We start from the raw sequence: 14,502 nt of genomic DNA on the forward strand, positions 1-14,502 counted from the left end.
TTAAAAGCAACTGTATGGCAGGAATCTTTCAGCCATTAAAGTAGGAATATTAAAGTGGGACTGGGTGGGAGGTAGAAACAGAATGGTCACTTACAACATTGCACCTATCCAGTGGCAGGTGCTGGTAGCATTTGCTGAACCCCATTGCACACAGTAGTAGTAGCAGCACCACCAAAGACTTCTATGCACGGGAAGAATTGCTTTTCCCGGGCATAAATAGTAAGTGCCAGCACTGGCAAACTGCAGTAACTCTTGGAACAGAAGTGCAGCTTCTGAGAAAGGCATCTCAACTGCACATGACATGAGTTGCAACTGCATACTCATTGCATTAAAAAAACAACAACATTGAAGCGCCCTAGACTTGTGCTCTACGGGCTCTAATTTTTTTTTTTAAATGAGCTGCGTACAAGCAGATGATCATAGCCAGTGCTAAAGCAGTGAATGTGCTTTGTGGAGCCTCTGCCCCCTGCCACTGCCCACAAGCATAGAATGGGATCTGTGTGCATAGAACGCCAACTGGTGACCATTCTGGAAGTGAGCCAGGGACTGGCAGCTTGAATGCCAGTGTTGAATGGTGTCGTTGTTTCTTATTGATACACCTGCCCAAGAGCCATAGATTCTGGAAATGCAAGAGAATAAAATTCGCGAGGAAAAAACAATGTCCAATCTTAAGTGAGAAAGGGAGCAGTATTATGATAGAAAGGGTTTGGTGGCTGCTGAGAGGAGAGAATCAAGACAGCGAGAGCCACAGCAAAACTCCAGATCCCTCCACTGAGCATGTAAGCTTCCACATGGACTGGACTGCTCCCAGGACTGGACTGCACTAGCAAAAAAAATCCATATCAAGTAGAAGTACAAAAGCACTTTTGCCATATTTTAAATGGAATACATAAACAGGGTTTCTACTTGTTCTCAACAAACTTCTTCAGAAAGTTGAGGAAACAATGAGGGACATGCTATTTTTAAATCAGAATCTGACTAATAGGAAGGAAATGTTTGAGTCTGTGAAAACAGTTGGCTATGTAAAAGAAAGTAACTATGAACTGCTGAAGTCCATGATCCTGAAATAGGAAGAGGAAGGGCAGCAGAATAGCAATGAATGTTTAACAGCTGAAAGCTTCAAAAAGAGCATTAGCTTTTTGAAAAGTGTTGGCTGGAAAAATGTTTTGAAAGGAGAATCTATGATAGCAATCAAAGCCTGATGTTCTTTCCTAATATGATCAGGGGAGGAAATGGGACCTCCAAAACAAAGTTGAAAGGAAGTCAGCCTACCTTAATATCTGCCACTGACTGATGGTGCAAATGGAGACATCTTGCATTGCTTCTACGGTCTGACCCTTAGAGAGAGGGAGTTCTGTTATGAGAAATGCAGCTGCCTGGAACACCTGTGTTCTCCATGGTTGCAAGTCATCATTTGGTGTGACATTCTTGTGGTCTTCTGGGAATCTCTCTTGTGCCAGCCCTAGGCGGTTTGCAGCCTGAAGTGGAGCCCGAATGATGTCTACTGGGGTCAGCATTTTAAAATGTCTTTGCCACCTATTCAGACACAGATTCTTGCCTTTATCTTATCCATCTCTTTATCGCTGTCCCCTTGGTGCCACATACAGCAGATCTTGTTACATGGTAGGGATGGTCATGATTCCTGCCCCCCCCCCTTTGGAGATAATGAAATCTAAAAAAGATGGCATTTAGGGTTCAAACAATTTCAGACCAAATAGGTTTTAAAAATATGTAACTGTACCTGCAACACTAAAGGAAACCATTACTCACCTTGGAACCTGTTGGTAATTGGCCTTCTAGGGTGGTCTGATCCATCAAGAAGTGTGCCATGCTGTTTTGCCTCCAGCTGTAGTCCTTTGCACTACTTTACAGGTGAAACATTTCCATGTGTGTCTGAAGGTTGGAAGGATGTTTGCCATGTCTGAAAGTTGGGTAGTCACCTTCCCATTGAACAGACTTCACTGAGAAGTGTTCCTGGCTAGCCTGGCCTGCTCCAGAAATGAAGAAACCAAGGACCATCATTCCTTCAGATGCATTCAGAACCTGGCACTTTCAGACAGAGCCTCCCTCCCACATGCTGCCAGAAACCAGTAGTGGATGCTCTTCACAGGGGCTATTACAAAATTCTGATGCAGACTCAGCCAGCTGATGCTCGAAAAGCAGAAGCTGTGTGTGTGTGTGTGTGTGTGTGTGTGTGTGTGTGCTTTTGATCTATTCTTGCTTATGAGACGCTCTGAGAAGGTTGGGCTGATCTTTGAGCATCCTCTGTATGGAGGTTATCTTTAGCTCAGCTTCCAAGCAGTCATTCCTTCTGAAATCACTCTTCTGCTTTTCTCTTGAGAAATTCGTCCAGCTCTGACTTGAGGGAGCAGTGTGAAGCCTTAGGCCTTCTGGCATTTCATTGTATTTGTGCTGGATAGGACTCCTTTTATCCTCTCAAATATATACCGGTATGTGTGTGTCTATGTTGTAGATTTCATTCTACTTCGTATTTCCACGTGAGTCCTGCTACTATCTCTAGCTCCTTCTGTTGGGCTACCACTTCCAGAGAGTCCTGTGCTGGATAGCTGCATATGCTTAATCTTCTAGTAAATTGGCAATTGCGGTGTAGCTGTCATGCCTTATTATCTTACTGGTCATCACCTGCAGGCCATGTAAACAAGCCACTCTCTTCTCATCCCTTCGTATTTTCTTTTGGATTAGGAGCTGCTCTTGTATAGGTTACTTTAAGCCTGTGTTAACCTGTTTCTATTAATGAAAAGAGACACAGGGCTATCTGTTCTTGGCAAGCATGTGCTTGAACTTGCTTTCTGTTCTGGTGTGTGTTTGTTTTTGGGATCAGCTCTGGGGTGGCTGGGCTAAGAGGCGATTCCTTTTCAGCAGTCGCATGGCACTTCACTCACACACATCAAAGTAAGAACCTAACAAGTAATGAGGGTGAGTGAAGTAGGAGCTCAAGGTGGAACTGAGATCACTAATGGCACAATGGAAATCATACGGCTGGACTGATAAAATGTTTTCATTCCAAGGGAACAAAATAAAGGGTTTCTCTCGGCACCAGCTGGAGACCTGGGCTTTTACTTTCTCTGCTTCCTTTCCCCTCTTGAGAAATAGAAAATAGATGTATAGGCACCACTTGAAAACAAGCAAAAACACAAGTTGCCTAATAATGCAGGCTGGTCTTGGCTTGGGTAAGTTTGCTGGGCATGGGGGAGGATCTACAACAGCCTTTTGTGATAGGCTTGTGAATGAGCTGCCTTTGGTGACTGGCAGTATCTTTCTCGCCACCTCCTCCTCTCTTTCTCTTTGCATTGCCATCATGTGATCCCCTGTCCCCGTTCTCCCCCCCCCCCAGCATTGTTTCGTAACCAGCTGTCCCACTTACAGAACAGTTGTTTCTGGACTTCGGGGAAGTGTTACATTGTGGGGGAAATGGTTTGCACAGCATCTGGGATGACACTCTCGACCTAATCTCTAGGCAGAGGCCACGTTGGCTTAGTCTAGTTCAAGCCTCACTCCACTTGGAATCTCAGGAGCTCCGTGTATGGTGGATCTTCAAGGTGGAACCTGCTGTGTCTGAATAAGCAGCAGGTGTTCCAGAGGAGCCTTTCCAGGTGCTATGGTAGATCACTCCTGCTGGCTATAACAGTGGCCTACACTGATGCAGTCGAAGGAAAGGGAGAGAAGGCGAAACAGGCGTGCCCTGGAGCTGCGCTCAGCCCTTTGCTGGCTGGGGACTCTCTTTCACTTCCAGGAGAAGTTGAGCTCCAGGCGGGGGCCGTGTTTGCTTTTGCCACCAGGGGCAAAGTCCCCCATGAGCCGTCGGGTCAGCCCTTCCCCGCCACCTGTTTTGACCTCTTAACTGTATGGTTGCAGCTACGGAAACGGTCAGGTCACCAGGTGGACCCTTGGGGCTGAGGGCCACCGAATGGATGGTAAGGAACCATGGGGTCCTGGGTGGGTGAATGGACTGCTGCCTGCTTTCTCCCTCGCTCCCTGTGTTTATTAGACAGCTGCTTCTTTCCAGGAATGTATGGTGAGAAAAGGGCTCTAAAGAGAAAGGCACACAGGGATCTATCTATGACGCTGAATGTAGCACAGTAAATTTTTGAGCAGATGGGTTTGTACTCACATGCAGCCCCTACAACAAATCAGCTCTGACTGTCATAGACATATGTAGAAACTATTTAAATGGTTAGCCTTGGGGGAGTTATTCCTGATGAATTATGTTTCCACTAACTCCAGAATTTATCCCCTTTTATTTCCAGTTAAAGAACCTTGAGCGTTGAACAAAAGATTCTCAGAGCTGCTGCTTTCTCTCTAAGGGTACCATTTCTGCTTTATGAATTTGCAGCACGTCGTAGTTTGAGCTGAGCTTTCTTGCTGCTATTACCATCCTAATTGCTGTTTTAAATGCTTATATGAAGGCAGAATCTGCCAGTTTATTCTAAGTAGTAGATTCAAAGCCTCAAAAATCAAGGGTGTTGGCATTATAAAGAGTAAGGAGGGTCAATTAGGAGAAATCTAAGGATCAACATGCTCAAGAGTGTGCTCCTTGCTGACAAGCCATCTAAAGCAAATTCTGATAACTTTCACCCAGTCCAGTGGACATGATTGTATTTAAATAAAATGTCTAGCCCTCAAGGTTGGGATGAAGTATCAGAAATAGCTGTTTAGATTCTGCTAAACACTTAGGATGTGGATGAGTCTTCTGCTGTCATGAAGCAGATTCTCTTGTTTTCTAGAATTCTCCTAACATTTTATCAGTATTCCAAGCTCATGGGAAAGGCATGGATGGAGAAAGCTCATCATTTGTGGGATAGGAGGAAAAGGTTAAACTTCCCTCTATTTTTTTTTAACTGACTGGCTTCCTAATGGTGCATTTAGTGCATTTGGCTTTCAGTGACAAATGGCAGGTGAAAACATTTCCCCCCGGAAACCTATGCCTGCTCACTTTGACCACTGGTCTTCTGTAGAGGCATTTCTTTCTCCCCCTATTAATATCTGTTGTTACACCTTCTGACCTGGTCACTACAATCTCAGTTATAGGGTGGGGGGCAGCCTATTGGTGAAGAAACTGCATCATGCTTTTTCTTAGAGACACTGTCCTGTCACTTATTAGGACCATGTTCACAGATGTCATGGCTGAGCTGAGATGTCATGAGACTTCCTGTTTCAGCCCCCAATAAAAAATAGAGCCATTGTGGTGTAGTGTTAGTGTATTGGACTTGGACTGGGGAGACCCTGGGTTCTAATCCCCAATCTGCTCTGAAACCCACTGGCTGACCTTGGATCAGCGACTCTCAGCCTAATCTACTCACAACTTGTGTTAGTATAATTGGAGGAAGGGGGATAATAGAATTGCATATGGTGCCCTGAGCTCCTTGGAAGAAGAGTGAGATACAAATTTAATAAGAAATAAAAAAAGAAATATTTCACATCCTCAAGTGTATCACAACCAAAATGAAATTTGCACAAATCTGTCCCATGGTTGATTCCAATTGCAGGCATTGGTTTACTGGTCATAGGATATTTCTTAGAAGTGTTGAGGGGATGAGGTTGTAGAACCCGATTACCTGCACTTGGCCTAGAAATTAAGGGCACATGCACACCATACATCCCAACACACATTTAAAGCACATGACCTTCCTGAAAGAATCCTGGGAACTCTATTTCTGCCCCCCCCCCCCGGTACCTTCAACTACATATTCCAGGATTCCTTGGAGAAAGTTATGTGCTTTAACTGTGTGCTGGTTGTGCTTCAAGTGCATGGCATGGATCTGCCCTAAATCTGCTAGTCTGTATGCCATCCTTTTGCTGGCTGGCTTTCTATACTAGAGAGATTACAATGGCCTCTGTTCATGTATAGCCACTGAAAAAGACAGGAAAATGCAAGGCAGTGTGTTGATAACATCTGGCTGGCCTGTGCTTGCCTATGGCCAAGGCTCTTAGGATGTTTAAGATCCCTCTGAGATAACATACAAGTTACGCACCAAAGCCATCACTTGCCCCTCAAGAGACTTGTTAGCCCAAATGATGATGCTTTTTCGCTGTTGTTTTGGAAACCTTGTGAGGAGGGAGGCCGCTTGTGTTGGAGAGTATATTGGTTTCTGTCTCCAGTTGCTAGCAGTGCAGGAGTGAGATTAAATTCTAATTTCATATCTAAATTAATGCTGAAAAGACCCAGAGTGATAAAGTGGTGAAACAAAACCAGTAAAACATTAAATGAGGAACACTGAGGTGGCAGTGTTCAGATGCAGCAGATCAGTACAAATAGGAATCCCATGCAGACTGCTTCCCAACAGTCCTGCAAAAAGACGTTTTCCTTGCATTTCTAAAACGTTATTGTGAAAATCATTGCCACACTTCTGCTGGGAACTCATTCCAAACCTGCTGGAAAGGTCCTGCTCCTTCCAACTGAAGTTTAACTTCTGGAAGATGGTTTTTTTTTTCTTCTGGGCCCAACCAGAAGTCCCTAATGGGAGGCTAGTGTATGTGTGTCAGGAACACAGGAAGCTACCTTCCACCAAATCAGACAATTGGTCAGTCTAACTTAGGGATAGAGTCCCTGTGGCCCTCCAGATGTTGGACTCCATCTTCCATCAGTCCCAGCTGGCATGACCAATGACCAGGGATGATGAGAGTTGTAGCTCAACAACGTATGGATTGTCACAGGTTCCCATCTCTAGTCTATACTGACTGGGAGCACCTTTCCAGGATTTCGGCAGGTCTTTCCCAACCTACTTGGAGATACTAGATATTGAGCCTGGAGCCTTCTGCATGTAAAACGGGTGGGGAACCTGAGTCCCTCCAGCTGTTCTTCGCATCGGCCCCAGCCAGCATTGGCAGTGGTAAGGGACAATGGGAGCTGGAGGTGTGTCCGCCACTTAGGCATGGATTATGTTTCAGGGCCCACACACATAAGCAAAAATTGTGTAAGTGGGGAGCACCCTCTAAAAAGCCTCTGAACGCCTGCTTTCCCCTGTTCTCCAGCTCTCTCTTCATTGCAGACTAAAATATCAGCTCTGGGGCTGGTTGGAGGCTGGAGGATACGCAGGCAAGTGGTGGTGGTGGTGGTGGTGGTAGCTGCTGCTGCTGCTGCTGCAGTACCCCTCCCGTCAGCTGTTAGGCAGGGAGACTGTGTGCTCGGGTCTCTTTGGGGCTTCCTCCGCCGTCACTTTTCAGGCTCTGGGGAGGGTCTCCTCACAAGCAACAAGGACTGTTCAGCTCTCTCCCACTATTTCCTGGTTTGAATTTTTTTATTTATTTCCTGGCGCTGCATGTATATGCATTTGTGCACAAGTTTATTGCCTGTAGTCTTTCCCCCTTGTATGGCCAGAATGCCTAGTAACCTACTGTTACCTCAGCTTCCCTTCTGATAGGTAGTGCAGTTCATATCCTTGAGCAGCCTGGACCTTGTTTTTACTCCATGCAGAAGATACCATCTGCCTGGGAATGCAAATGGTGCCACACCAACAATTATTTGAAGCACATGTGAACTTCTGCCGTTCTACAAAATGTGTTCTGTAAATAACACTGGGGCTTTTATTCCCTAGTGCAGATTTTCTTTTGTACTCCCTTCCATTTGTTTATTCTTAAGGCGTTTATATGCAGCTTAATCATAAGCATTTTCACCAAGTATTTTGTGAGAGGACTGCGACCTAAGCTGCAGAGCAGCTAAAATAGCATTTGGAGGTGGCCTTCTCCATAGGAAGCACAAAATAAGGTTTTTTAAAAAAATAAACGCAGCACGTCCATCATACGATGCTCTAATTTGCCGTGCTCGTGAAAATCATATGCAAATTGTATTTCATGTGGATTAGCACTGAGCTTTCAGCTTCTGCAGCTTTTCTTGGGGTGCCCCTCTGTCAAAGAAGGTGCTCCACCTTGGTTGTTGCTTTGCTGATCTCCAAAGTGCAGAGAGAAAAGAGGTGAATTCGTGTGTCTGATGAGAGCAGCTTCTGCTTGGTGAATAAGCCTAATGGGGAAACTCTTTGAGGATGAAAGTGTGCATGGTGGAGATCGGCACAGTAAAAGAGAGTGCCTGCCTATGTGGCTTGAGTGCCCTGTGCTCAGTTTATCTGCTAGCAATGCTGCCTAGTAGTTGTGTTTTGGATACAGTGGGAGAAGGAGGAGATACTGGAGGCTTTGAAAGATTACTAGCACTGCATCTCTATTAGTCCCCTATGCTCTGGTGTTTATCTTGGCACAGGTCACTCTGTGAGGCTCTTGTGCAATTGGACATGGTCGATTAGTTCCATAAGCTGGATTCATGGAGTCTGACCAAGCCAACGTGAATAGAAAGTGCCTTCATCGGGTTCACTGTTTAAGGGGTGCTCTCAGCTCAAATGGTGTAATGGAGAGTTATTTCTGTGGCAAGAGATGCTTTTAACACCTGGGGCTTTGTTGTAATGAGGCAAATGGTGTGTTTCTGCTCTTTCCCCCTTGTTGCTTCTATTCAGCCAACCAATTTCTTGTTCGATTGTCATCTGCAATTCTGGCTGCAGCAGCGGTTGAAGATGTGTGGGGAAGGGAGCATAATTAGGAAGGGAAATGGCTGGAGAATCCAACCCCCTTGGGCCAACCCAGTCTTGTATACAGTATACTGTATCTTGCAGCAGCTAGCATAAGAAACCTATTACAAGAAAGGTAGAAGAGCCCTCTAGTGGTCATTGGAAGGATGTTTTTACACATATATTGGGTATCTTAATCTGCAACAGAAATTTGCTGAAGCCCTAAAGCAGGAGTGGGGAGCCTGTGTCCCCCAGAAGTTGCTGGACTATAACTCCCATAATCCCAGACCATTACCATACTGGCTGAGGCTTTAACTGACTACCCAGCCCCTCCCTATGCATTCCAGATCTCATGAAGGGAACCCTCTTAAAGGAAACAAGGGGCACCCCAAAATAAAGTAATGATTCCTGCATACTCAGAGGACTCTCTGGGAGATGTGCAGAAGTATGTAAGTTTGTGAGCTGAAAGAGAGAACGACTTTTTGAAAAGAGAACTAAAGCATTGTGGGCATTTTAAGACCTTTAGACTGTCGATGACATACAGAAAAATAGAGTATTTACTGGTGCAGTTCATCTCTGTCTGAACAGGGAAATTCTAGGTTCATGTTGCACCCCAAAAGTAAGAGGTGCTGTCTTTTTGCTGCTAGCCTCTTCTGGGAGGGAGCCGAGTGCCGGGGGGGGGGGCTATGCTGCTGTTGCTGTCCATTTACAGCAATGTTAAAATCCTGGGGTTCCTTCATTGTTTTATGTGAGCAGCTCTTAGTTCTGCCCTGGAGGATGGAAAAAATGGGTCAGATTGGAAGTTGGGCATGCTGTGTTAGTCTAGCAATTATGTCTATGGCTGCAGGCTGTTGAGCCATAGAATGATGGTGTCAGTTAAAAGTGGCAAACAGAGGGGGAGGTTGGGGGATGCATGCCATGAGGCTAAAATATTTTCACCCTATATATTCCTCTATTTTGGTAATTAAAAAATAATAATAAGGTGCTCGTACTCATGTCTTGATAAAAGTGCTGTGGGTACCAGCTCCAAATGGCTGCCTTGGCAGCAAAAGGTGCCTGCTCTCCATATTGGTGAGTGCTGCCCTCCCAGAAGCAATATATACACACATGCATACACGCATCTCAATAAAACGCTTGGATTCAGGACTGGCAACCAGCCCTGAACCCTGGGCAAGTTAGCATTTTATAGCAGACTCGGGGAACATTTATAACATGTGGGAAAGCAAAAATATGTGAGTCTTGAATAGTACTGCTGGCCTCCTGTTTCAGGCTATGTGGAACCCTGAACATTTAGAATAATTTTCTCTGTATGCCCAAGCAGCTGAATTAAATCCGAAGGCGTTCCAGATACATTATAATTGAGAAAAGGTGAAGCCCATTCCTTTGTTTTTCAGATCTAGCAAAAAGATTGTAAAATGCTGACCTACAGCTCCTATCATTCTTTACTGTTCCTGACCATTCTGGCTTGGGCTTATGGGAATTGGAGCCTAGTGACACCTGGAGGGCCACAAAACTTAACAGAATGCTGCTGCCTTTTGCAAACCTGCTTCAAAGCATTCTGGTCAGTGAGAGTGCTTCAGAAAGGAAAGCTGAATCTGGTCTTCCTCAGCCTTCTCAACTCAGGCTGTGGGTACCATGGCCACAGAATACAGCTCTTCGTTTTGGGTCTGTAATAGAGGGGGAGGGAACAGCTGTCTTTGGAAAGGGCCATAGCTCAGTGGCAGAGCATATACTTCTGTGTGCATTGAAGGTCCCAAATTCAGTTGCTTGTACTGCTAGCAAGGTTGAAAAAGTGTCTCATCTGCCACCCTGTGGAGTTGCTGGCAGTCAAGTGTTGCAGGCAGTGCTGAGCAAGATGGGCCAATAGGCTGATTTTGGCACAAGGCAGCTTCTACTACTTAGAAAACATTTATTAGACGTGCGTTCCAGCACAGAAGGCACCAGAGTTCAAATAATGGTTTAAAGCAAATCTATCAAATAAGCCACTAGACGAAATTTCATGAAATGGTAGGGGGCATTAGTGTGGGAGATGAAGAAAATGTGGGTAGAGCTTGTTGGGTTAAAAATAGGGCTAGCTGAACATGCCCACGCTTGCGTTGTACTGTAGGGGAGTGCTCAGACTCCCAATAACTTTTTGTTTCTTAAAAAAAGAAATCTACAAAATTGTGTGAGCATTTCTTCAAAGGCACTCTTCAAGCTGGATGATTAGAAGCACTGCAGAATGGCAGGTGAGCTTCAGAGTGAGTGAGCGCCTCGTGTTCCACATTGGGACACACAAACTCCTGCACAGACACTGATGGGATCTAAATGAGCTGTCACTACTGCCAGCGAGGACTTGGGGTCATGGTAGAAAGCGCAGTGACGTCATCTCAGTGTGCTGGCGCAGTGGAGGAAAAGCAAATCTGATACTGGGAATTACTATGAAAAAGGACTGAAAATGAAACAGCAAGTACGCCAGGATGAGTCTCTGGTATGGCTGTGCTTGGAATGCCAATGTAGTTCTAGTGCCCTGGTTTTGAAAAAGAGATCACAGAAGGGGAGGAAAGTAAAGAAATGGGTGGCTAAAGATATTCAGGTGGATGGGACTTACTTTGAAGAGAAGTTTAGGCCGCACACTTATTTAGTTCACAAAATTAGGAATGGTGTGAAAGAAACCAAAACATTGGAGCTTGAAGTTCTCTAATAATTTGACAGCAAGTTCAGGACAAATTAAAGCAAGCACTGTTTTCAACTTACGGAATTCATCCCACAGTTTGGAAGGCCACTAACACTGTCACTGTCAACTGGAATTGGTTTAGCTCCCATAGATGGGTCTATCAATGGCTGTAGTTCATGGCTTGCAGATGTACTACATCTTTCCTTACCAGGGGCAGCAGACAGGGGTATGTGGTTGGTCCTGGTTAGAGACCAAATACTATAGTTGATGAACCTAGAATTCTGATCCTGCAAGATTAATGTTGCCAACATCCAACAAGAGGAACAAACAATTACTTGCACTTTCACACTTGTATTACGTTTTCCCAAGGAACTCAAGGTAACATATATGGGATTATCAGTTTTTTTCCTACCAGCAGCCCTGTGAATTAAGTTATGTTTCTTGTGTGATTTCCCCCCGCCCCACCCCGCCCCACAAAAGACCCGTTCAAAACCATTGAGCTTCATGGTTCAAATTCAGTTATCTAGCCACTACACCACAATGACTCTTACAGTGCCATTTGAAAGCTGGGAGAACAGGAGATTAGCACATCACAATTATAGTCTTGAGCAGGGGTCAGCAAACTTTTTCAGCAGGGGGCCGGTCCACTGTCCCTCAGACCTTGTGGGGGACACACACCTATATTTTGAAAAAAATAATAATGAACAAATTCCTATGCCCCACAAATAACCCAGAGATGCATTTTAAATAAAAGGACACATTCTACTCATGTAAAAACATGCTGATTCCCAGACCGTCCATGGGCCAGATTTAGAAGGTGATTGGGCCAGATCCTGCCCCCGGGCCTTAGTTTGCCTACCTATGGCCTTGAGGAATGTTGCAAGTTCACTGGGCAAGGAATTGTACAGCGGTCAGTGACGTTGAGACATGGTCCAACACCATCTGGTAACCCAAGAAAGAGACAGGTTGTCCTAATGAAATTTTTTCCTGTACCTGGTAACCTATCTAAATTTTAGTCAAAGTAGTTTTTTAAACCACAGTTTCTCTTATTTCAAATATACATATTGATGTGGAAGTATTACATCTTTCTCTGATTTCTGCTGCTCCAGAGAAGCGGACACGGGGCAATGGATTCAAACTACAAGAAAGAAGATTCCACCTAAACATTAGGAAGAACTTCCTGACAGTAAGAGCTGTCCGACAGTGGAATTTGCTGCCAAGGAGTGTGGTGGAGTCTCCTTCTTTGGAGGTCTTTAAGCGGAGGCTTGACAGCCATCTGTCAGGAATGCTTTGATGGTGTTTCCTGCTGGACTGGATAGCCCTTGTGGTCTCTTCCAACTCTATGATTCTATGATTTGGCATGTAAATGCACATGTTTGTATTGCAATGCAATGTCTTGAGTTTTGTGTGCCATAACTTGGAAACCCATATTGCTAGGGGACATTGGCTTCATTCTGGAGCCAGACCAATGTTCAGGGCTCACTTTCAGGCAAAATAAACTCCCAGCCCCTAAACCACACTCTGAATCTAACATTAAATCAAGGTTTATTAAACTATGGTTTATGAAACCATGACTTAGTGTTTTGTGCAAAGCCTGCCTAGTGGCTTGACTATGGTTTGTTTACTGCCAACAAACCGTGATCTGAAGCTGTGGTTTGTTGCTGGTTTATGACCCTTAGTTTGTTGTAATTAAGGTTAGCAACTCTCACCAAGCCAAACACCCTTCTTTAACCATTGTTTGTTTGGCCTCCCCACCCCAGATGCTCACTGAGCTACAAAGGCATGAGTCAAAAGCAGCTGAAAATTGAACCAAACTTTGGAGAAAAACAAGCCATGGTTTGCTTGCTCATCTGTGAGACAACTCATGGCTTGTTTTAACAAACCGTGGTTTAGTGTTCTGTGGTTTAGTGTTCTGTGTGAACCAGGCCTCTGTCTGGAGAATAGAGCAGCCATCAAGAATACAGAATTACTCTCTCCCTTTGCTAGACCTCAAGACAGGGGTGATGGTTTAGAGTGCAGTTGGAGGCTCTAGAGCATGACGCAGGAGCGACCGACTGCCTGAGGTTAGATGAGATCATAGTGCTCAGCCTGGCCTTAAGGCCTGTGGTGCTCTGTTGCTGTCGGGGGTCCCTCATGGCTTATGGAAGAGGTCAGTGTTTGGAGATGGGGAGGGGTGATTGCTGCCCCTTTTTGGAGGGGGGCACATGGAGCTGAAATACAATGCTGAGATGGCCCTAGGAAGGGGGGAAGAGCTGCCGGAATTTTCTTATGTGGCAAAAGAAATCTCCTTGAGAGGTGGGGAGGGGGCTGGGATCTGTGCAGGAAGGTGTAAGCTGGTGGCGCTCTGTAAGTAATGTGGATAAAGCAGGAGACAAAGGGAAAGTAGGTCAGACAGGCTGAGCTGCAGCTCCACGTCTGTTTGTGTGCGTGTCTCGGGGAAATCCAGCCGCTCTGTGCTGCAGCATGAAGGAATTGGGTGGGAGGATTGCTGTGAAGGTTTGGAGTGGGAGGATGCTCTGAAAGCATCCCCAGACTGCGCCTGGCCATGTTCCCTTTGTGTCAGGTACCTCTCCTGTAGGAAAGAAGAGGCTGGTGCAAAGCAACCTTATTTCAGGGGCTCCTCCATTTTATGGTCTTCGGATCTCATGCCAGGAGAAGCTGCATCTCTATGATGGGAGGGGGGAACTGAAAATGTGCTTTTTCTAGTGGATGCAGGGGCAGATTTAACTCCACATTCTGAACTGGGAGCCAGGATCCCTGGCATCTATAGTCAGGCTCCATTTCTGTAGATGGTACAGCAAATTTACTTTGGCTGAGGAGTGCTTGCTTGGCCTTTTTTGCTTCTCTTTGCTTTATGCAGATACAGTTGTACCTTGGATCCCAAACACCTTGCAACTCGAACGTTTCCGCAAACCCGGAAGTGAGTGTTCTGGTTTGCGAATGTTCTTTGGAATCCAAACATCTGACACAGGTTCCGCGGGTTCCGATTGCGTGCAGGAAGCTCCTGCAGCCAATCGGAAGCTGCGCCTTGGTCGCTGAACGTTTGGGAAGTTGAACGGACTTCTGGAACGGATTCTGTTCAGCTTCTAAGGTACGACTATATGCTGTGCTTGGCCCCAATGGATGATGAGATCTTGAGGGCTTGGTTTGTAAGTTGTTGTTTCATAGAATCATAGAGGTGGCAACTGTCAACTGCAGTATTGTTGATAGGTGGCCACCCAGCCTGCTGTTCTTGATGCTGATACTATTTAGTTGTTTTTCTCACAAAGTGACCCAAAGAAACTTACATTGAAAATAATAACAAAATAATAGCAAAAAAACACAGCAATGCAA

General features: G+C 45.3%; 1 protein-coding gene across 3 annotated transcripts in view; it reads left to right on the forward strand.

Moving 5' to 3' along the window:
- PRKACA (protein kinase cAMP-activated catalytic subunit alpha) overlaps positions 1–14,502 on the forward strand; it is a 58,953-nt gene that overhangs the window by 26,151 nt on the left and 18,300 nt on the right. The window contains exon 1 of one of the 3 annotated variants that reach the window (XM_033139702.1): positions 3,792–3,935. The exons of the other annotated variants lie outside the window; for them this stretch is intronic. Coding sequence (XP_032995593.1) covers positions 3,929–3,935 — 7 coding nt within the window. The 5' untranslated portion in view covers positions 3,792–3,928. Of the gene's footprint in view, positions 1–3,791; positions 3,936–14,502 lie in introns of those variants that run through there. 3 annotated transcript variants of the gene reach the window in all.

Source organism: Lacerta agilis, chromosome 2, assembly GCF_009819535.1.
Source record: "Lacerta agilis isolate rLacAgi1 chromosome 2, rLacAgi1.pri, whole genome shotgun sequence".
In the NCBI taxonomy this organism is placed as follows: domain Eukaryota; kingdom Metazoa; phylum Chordata; class Lepidosauria; order Squamata; family Lacertidae; genus Lacerta; species Lacerta agilis.